The sequence below is a fragment of the Mesoplodon bidens genome (genome assembly GCF_964165515.1).
Source record: "Mesoplodon bidens genome assembly, chromosome: 4".
NCBI classification, from domain to species: Eukaryota; Metazoa; Chordata; class Mammalia; order Artiodactyla; family Ziphiidae; genus Mesoplodon; species Mesoplodon bidens.
This window is the reverse complement of record NC_138160.1, coordinates 115,638,198-115,646,551: the sequence shown is the minus strand read 5'-3', so window position 1 is coordinate 115,646,551 and position 8,354 is coordinate 115,638,198. Positions and strand designations below refer to the sequence as shown.

Here is an 8,354-nt window from a genome sequence, read left to right as displayed (position 1 = left end):
TATTTAGTCAGCATTTCCAATAAAGTTAGCTTCCTCAGAACAAAAGCTTTTACATAGGTCCTACATGTGAGCCAAACAGCTATCCATGGAATATTAGAATCTGATTCCCCCCCGTTCTCGTATTTGTTTTGTGTGTCTCATAACAAATTAAAGATATGAGAGATGCAGCATTCTAAGGCTAAATAGCTAGAAAATACTAATTCAAACTTGAGTATTCTTCAAAGAGAGTGTAGGGGCAATCCTAAGTATCAGAGGAAGAAGCATCCTAAGGGAGACCAAAGCCAAATGTTTTCCACAGGAGTCCTCCTTCTGGCTGTTTTGATTTCACCTGGTAAGTCAAAATTACAATTTTACAATCTTGGCTGACTTCTGAAAACTGATTTCAAGGATAGATTTAAAAGTCATTAACATCACAACCACAACAGAAACTTGTCTATTTGGTTATTAAAAGTGGAACAGGAAGGATACACGGGGGAGAGGGGTGGTCCTCAATGATTTCCACCTGAATGTTCTGTTTCTTTAATGAGAGAAATAGAAAAGTCTTTCTGTCTTAGTCTAGGACTTAATCGGAACAAAATTAGAAAATAAAATTTTGTATAAGAATCTGATTTATAAAACTCCTGATACAGACTAGTATGGATTAGGAAAAGGGGAACTGACACAGCAGAAGAGAAAATGAATAAATTAATAAACTGTCTAATGTATGTCTCAATTCTGAAGGATAAATATTAGTTGCCAAAGAGATTTGAAGCTTGGCTCCAAGGTATAAGACTTATGAAACCCACCTTTTAGAGGTATATTCAAGAATAGGCTTAATGGCCATATTCTGTAGCTTCTCTTCATAGAAGAGAAAATATAGAAGATAGAAGATAAAATATCTTTAAATAAAACCAACAACTGAATTAGCAGATTCTTGCTTTTGCTTGTTTTTGTTAGTCTGTCCTGAAGTAACAAGACGAGTTTCTTAACGCATCTCTCTGTGAACGTTAACAATTGGAAATCCAGGAAATTTAATTCAAATGAACATTTATCAAGTGCCTACTCTATTAAAGAGAAGTCGCACTAAAAACAAAGTTTGCACAAAATACACAAAGAGAGCCAGCATCCTCCTCCATGTTTTTACTGCTTCATAATTTTTCAAATAATTGTTTTATTCCCTTCCCCACTTTCTCTTCTCACTCCAGTCTAGGCTAAATTAGTTTGACATGTTCTCATTTCTAAGAATCTCCTCTTCTATGTTTGCAAATATGAAAGAGATTTATTTCGTGTTAAATAAACTTTGCTAGTGCAGAGTTTGCTTCTGCTTTAATTCAAACATTTTCTTGGATTTGATTATGAAGACTAGCAATAAAGAACATTTCAAAATTACTTTAGAATTTCTAGAATTATTTGTTTGAGCCATGCTGTTTATTTTGTTTAACCTAAACACAGTGGTCCCCATACCAAGTCATGAGCAAACAAAAATCTGAAAAGTGCAATCTATACCATTGTTTAATGAATAATCTGAAATAAACTATAATGATAAAGGTAAATGCTTATAAAGAAACACACAAATACTCTACATGTCATAAAACAGACTTCCGTGACCAGGGGAAAAGCCCATTTTATAGCTGAATCAGGAGTTAAAGGAAAACTACACCCCTTAAACCACAGAAAAATTAGAAAGTATAGTGAAAACAGAATTTTTCAATCTACTGGGAGACACAAGGATAGTAGAGATTGGGAATATGTGGTCAGGAAACGTGCTTCTCCTGTTTCTCCTTTTTAGCACTGGCTGGGCCATGGGCTACTATATGTGCTGGCAAGTCTTCCAATGAGATCAGGACATGTGACAGCCACGGCTGTGGCCAGTACACGGCTCAAAGATAACAGGGTTTCACACATAACGGTATCCTCTTTTGGCTCTTAACCTCTTTGCTTAGTGTCCTTGCCCGAAGTTTCTTCAAGTGCTCACCATCCTCTCCCTCCCGACAGCAGGAAAATTCAGAGATATAACCAGTTACGTTACCATGTTTGGAGCAACTTCCAAGAACAGGGCGTCAACTCTGGGCTCTGAATTAGGAACAGAGCATTGAACAAGGGCCAGAGAGAGGAGAGCAGTGTTTTCTCTCAATGTTTTCACACATTGACTCATCTCACCTGGCTTTTCCAAGGTGAAAGCCAAACATTACTGTCCCATTTTATAGATGAGGAACTTGAACTGGGGCACCAAAGGGTTAAGGGACTTGCCAAACACAGTTGGAGGTGATGAAGGCTGGACTAGAATTCAGGCTTTTGGATCCTCTTCCCAGCAAACCATGGTGTTACTGACCCAGGCTCTGGGAGGTGAACACCAGAGGCTGGCCCTAAGCAGGTAACCTCTTCCAGATGGTGAGAGACACAGCTGTGAACTTTCAGCAGTGCACAGTACTACCTTGGGAGTGCCACTTTCTGATGAAATAGCCATGTGTCCAACTGTATCACTGATCTCCATCCTAATCACAGAACAACTCTCACTCACACAGATACTACTTACAAAGCAACCTCACATACCTGGAATAGGGCTAAGAGACAGGACATAGGGGAAAGTGGCCTCTGAATTGCCAAAATTAAAACTCAATTAGTTCATACCCTAAACTTTATACACTTGACTCATTCAATAACTTACTGGTTCCTCACCTGGAATCTGCTCAATGTTGCTTTACACATTAATGCTAACAATCCTTATCAATCTGACTTTCAGGTAGACTAGTAGAAGGGAGAAGAGGCTGGTGGAGAACTGGCATAGTGTCAACAGTGAGGACTGTTGGAGACGACAAATCTCACAACCTTGGATCATTTTATGTTTGTGCTCCACACACTTTAATAAATGCAGGAGGTATCACTCACTATATTAAAACCATACACAATAAGTGATGTTTGTAATGACTTATGGACCACTGAGAGAAAAATAAGACTAGGGTAACATATGATTCTTTTATAATAAGTTCCCAGAAAAAGTCATCTCTTTTCTAAGTGGTCTGGCAGGGGTCAAGATTCAGGTATCTATAAAATTTACTTACACGGATTGCCTCATTTCCCCAAAATGCCATATAATAATAATGGCTAACATTTTTAAAGGCTTCCTGTGTTTTACTATCTTAAATGTTTTAACCTTTATAACATGGTTATTACAACCTGCAGAGAAGGAGGTGAAAATTGGGTAAACAGAGTGAGGAAACCTGGGACATGCCAAAACGTTCCAGCAGCTTCAACTTTTGATACCCTGGTCTGGGAACAGTGGGCTAACACCATGTTCTTGGGCAATAAAATTCCCAGGGCAGTTCCTCAGTCTGTTCATTCTTATTTACATCCTGGAAATCACAGACTTCACCAGGGTGTGGATGTCTTGTGCTCGGATGGATCTACTGTGTATGCACCTTTCACCGGAATGATTGTGGGCCAGGAGAAACCTCAGAAAAACAAAAATGCCATCAATAGTGGTGTTCAGATCTCTGGAAGAGGTAAGGGGTGGTGTATATACCTGTATAATGCCTATTCTATACAAAGACGTTTCATTCTTCCTTCAAAGTGACAAAACCTAGGACCTAAAGGACAAGGGTACCAAACTAAAACAGCCCATGCATTTTCAAAGATGTTCCACCACTTTCCCTGAAGTCATCTTCTTTATGCATACACTCCCCACCTAACTCTATAGTTGACTGAAGGGCTTTCTTCCTGAGGCCCCATGTGGCTTTGCTTAACAATCTACAAGCAAAATCACTTTCAGCATTACAGTATTAACTGTAATGAATAGACGCTTTCATTCACCCAAATCCCACAATTCGAAAATGTTGGCATTTCTGCAAGAGTTGATGTGAACTATTTTCAAATGCTCTATGTTCTAGGTAAAGCTGGGTCTCCTGGTACTCCAGGTTCTGGGCTTATTGTTTGGTTGTTTTAATTCTATTGATGTAGAACATACACACAGCAAAGTGCACAAAGCAAAAATGGCCAGCTCCATGAATTGTCACAAAGTGAGCACACCTGTGTAGCCTGTTGGTTACACCAGATCAAGAGTATCAGCAGCAGTCCAAAGACCCCTTGTGCTACCTTTTAGTCATAATTCCCAGCAAGGGTGATTACTATCCCACCACATATTAGCTTTGCCTGTTTCTGAAAATGATTTAAATAGAATTAAACGGCATGCAGTTTTTTGAGTGGGGCTTCTTTTACTCCACATAAGGTTTGTGAGATTCATTCATGTTTTTGCATGTAGTTTAAGTCCCTTCATCCTTATTGATGTAGAGCATTCCATTGTATGCATATATCTTCATCTATTTAATCATTCTTCTCTAAACAGACATCTGGGCAGTATCCAGTTTTAGGCGATTATGAAAATGCTGCTATGAACTTTCTGTACATTTCTTTTTATGAACATAAACATGCATTCCTGTTGGGAGTGGATCCGGAGGACACTCCTCTAAGGCTGTGAGAAACACTCTGTGAGGGAGCCCACATCCTTGAGGAGTTTATCTGGTGGCTATCCTCTCTAAGCCTGAAATGACAAGAGGAACTACTGCCACTGAATGGAGTCCACTCAGAAGCCAAGGCTGTCATGGTTATCCAACAGGGAGCAAAGCTGAAGCAGTAATCAGATACATCAGAAGCAGAGACCTGTGGCATTGTCTAGTTAATCATGGTGACCTAGAACTGAATACATGGGCAGCCTACTAAAGCCTTATTTGACTTGTATAAATGGAAACACTCTAGGTCTGATGAACAAAATTCTGACTTCAATCATGACAATACTGGGTCTCAAAACCTTCCTCCCAACCCCATCCACCAATTCCCAGACTTGAGCCAGTTCACAGCCCCAGAGCCCCTTGAATGAAAGGGAGGCTGAGTCCTTCTGAGGAAAGGCCCTATTACAATGCCAAAAATTTATACTGTAACCCTTACTTCTAGCCATCCCCAAAAGGACCTGCAGCTTTTAGCAGGATGATTGTATACTGGGGAAGAAGACACTCGCTCAAAACTGACAGTAATTCCTAAAGACCCAAGCCACTATAGTCCATCAATCAGACTAGGGGCTTCTAGGGTCAGGTGATCAACATAGTTTTTTCCTAGGGTGCATCTTACAGTTGACCTAGTGCATCCACATATCCACCCTGTGGTAATTTCGCCGGTACCAGAATGCATAACTGAAATCAATATACTCAGCAACTGGCAGAATGCTGGAGGAGTGGAGTTGCTGGGTTACTTGGTATATGTATCTGCAGTGCTACCAGGTACTGCCACCCAGTTTCCCAAAGTAGTGGTACCAATTCACAGCCCCAACAGGAGTGTATGAAAGTTCCAGTTGCTCCATACACAATACTTGCTCTTATCTAGCTACCTTTCTCATTTCAGCCATTCTGATGAGTATGTAACGGTATCTCACTTAAATTTAATTTGCATTTCCATGATGGCTAATGATATTGAGCCCCTTCTCATATTTATTGATAACATGGATATTGTCTTTCGCAAAATGCCTATTCATGTATTTTGCCTTCTTCTTATTGGTATGTGGGAGCTTTTTGTGTCTTTTGGATATGAGTCCTGTGTCCAATATATGTATTATAAGTATCTTCTCCCACTTTATGGGTTCCTTTTCACTTTTCTAATGTTTTTAATAAACAAAAATTCTTATTTTTAATGCAGTCCAATTTAGTAATATTTTCCTTTACTGTTGACACATTTTTATTACCCGTTTAAGACACATTTGCCTGCCCTAGTCATAAAGGTATTGTCCCTATGTTTCTGGGTACAAGCTCTATTGCTTCATCATTCATACTGAGATTTATAATCCATCTGGAATTGGCTTTTGTGTAAGGAATGAGACAAGGATCAAAATTTCCCCCCATATCGACATCTGACTCAGTACCATTAACTTGCCAAGACCATTTTTTCCTTACCGCACTACAGTATCTCTTGTCATAGATCAGGGTCTGAATATACATAGGTCTGTTTATGGTCCTTCTATTGTGTTTCACTGGCCAGTTTGTCAGTCTTCCACAAATACTGCACTGTCTTAATTACCATAGCTTTAAAATACATCTTGATATAAATAGTATAAATCTTCCAACTTTGATCTTCTTTCAGATTGTCTTGGCAATTCTTGGGTTATTTGCATTACCAAATAAATTACAGAATCAGTTTGTCGATCTCCACCAAAAATCTTGCTGGGACTTTGGGTTTGCATTCATCATACAGGATCAAACTGAGAAGAACTGTTATCTTAAAAGTAATGAAAGTCATCCAATCAATGAACTTGTTAAATCTTCCATTTATTTAGGTCTTCTTACACTGTTGTATTAGTAGCTTAATTAGAGTTGTATTAGTATCAATGTAGAGGTCTTGCACATATTTTTGTTTAATATATGTACATAAAGTGCACCTTATTAATTTTCCATAGATCTTCTATAACAGTACTGTCCAACAGAAGTATAATAAAAGCCACATATGCAATCTTAACTTTTCAGTAATCATATTAAGTAAAAAGAAACAGTGAAATTAATTTTAACAACATATTTAACTTAATACCTCCAAATTATTATTTCAAAATGCAATTAATATAAAAATTAGGAATATTTTACTTTTTGGGGAGTACTGTCTTCAAAATCCAGTGTGTATCTTATACTTAAAGCACATCTAATTCAGATTAGCTATTTCAAGCACTGACTAGTCATATGTGGGTAACAGCTACTGTGTTGGACAGGACAATTTTATAGCCTTACTTACGTTTTCTGTCCACTTGACCTGTTTTCACTGATGCAAGTGTGTTGAAGTCTTCTGCCACTACTGGGTTTCTATCTATATATCCTTGTACCTCCTGTATTCTCTCCTTTATATAGATGGTTTCTGTGTTATTTACTGCATAGATAATTATATCTTCATCGGATTTAGCATTATACATTGTCCTCCTTTGTCTTGTTTCAATGCTTTTTGGCCTGAATTTCACTCTCTGGTAACAGGATCATAATCCTTGCTTTCCTTTTTCCTTCCATTTACATAGCAAATCTTTTCCAGTCCTGAATTTTTAGCCTTTTCCAATTACTGTTTTATTGTATATGGCATAGAATTGCATTTTGCTTTCCAAGCCAATAGGAAAATCTTTTTACTATATGAATTAACATTTATAGATACAACTCATATATTTGGTCCAAACACTGTCATTATTTTATGTTGTAATTATGGTATTATAATGGTATTATCTCTATTTCTCTATTTGATGGGTCTTCGTTTAAAATTTTTCTTTTGATATTTAAAAAGATTTGTATTCTTGTGCCTGTTATTTCCATTTTTCTTTGTCTTTAAAGTCTAATAGTTTTATTGGAATCTGTCTTGGAGTTGACATTGTTCTGGGTCAATTTTCTCAGTTACCTGGTGTTTTTCTGCTATTCTTCAATGCCTTTTTAAATACTCATTTGAGCCTATTCTTCCTTAGGCATCTTGTAATTTTAATCTTCATTTCTGATATGATTCTGTCATCTTCTTCTACTCCCTCATTGAGTTTAATCAACCTTCTTTTCTTTTTGTATTTTTTAATTCATTTCTGGGTTTTTTTTTCTTTTTTTTACAATTTCTGATTCAAGGCTACCAAAACCCAGATAATGAATAATTTTACTACTTCTTTTCTTTTAGGTTTCTGTATTAAAATGTTCTACATTAAGCCAATTAAATATAAAGGTTCTATCAAGAAGGGAGAAAAACTGGGCACTATATTGCCCTTGCAGAAAGTTTATCCTGGCATACAATCTCACGTACACATTGAAAACTGTGACTTGAGTGATCCTACTGTGTACCTATAAATGGAAGACAAATAACCAGATCTTCTAAAGAGAGAGCCACCTTCTTAAAACCTGGGTGCATGTTCTGCTTTTCAAGAAACCTGTGTTCAAACAGAAACATGATGAATGCAAGAAAGAAAAAAGCATGTTGGTTTCAACTTATTGCCACTTTGATGTTTTGAGGGTCAATTAATCTCTCAGGTCTGATCTGTAATCTATGGGATCTGGGGTGTGTTTTTTCTTAAAGATTTCACAGTCCTGAATACATAAGATAAATAAACATATGAATTCAAACTGGTCCCACTAGCTTTCTGCTTGAAAATAAGAAAAAGCCTGAAGTGTTTTTAGGGTACAAGAATAGAGTGTTGTACAATGCTAGACACATAACCTGATAAATATTAGGTGAATAAACTGGAGGCTTCTTTTTTTTTTTTTTTTTTTTTGCGGTACGCGGGCCTCTCACTGTTGTGGCCTCTCCCGTTGCGGGGCACAGGCTCTGGATGCGCAGGCTCAGCGGCCATGGCTCACGGGCCCAGCCGCTCCGCGGCATATGGGATCCTCCCA

General features: G+C 37.8%; 1 protein-coding gene across 1 annotated transcript; it reads left to right on the top strand.

The window, feature by feature from the left end:
- Positions 1-285: 285 nt before the first annotated feature.
- Positions 286-7,865, top strand: LECT2 (leukocyte cell derived chemotaxin 2; the record flags this gene model as incomplete). Its single annotated transcript, XM_081231956.1, is given in 5 exon segments — positions 286-331; positions 1,769-1,864; positions 1,867-1,873; positions 3,346-3,482; positions 7,645-7,865. Coding segments are annotated over 5 exon segments (453 nt in total). The 3' UTR covers positions 7,812-7,865.
- Positions 7,866-8,354: the final 489 nt, after the last annotated feature.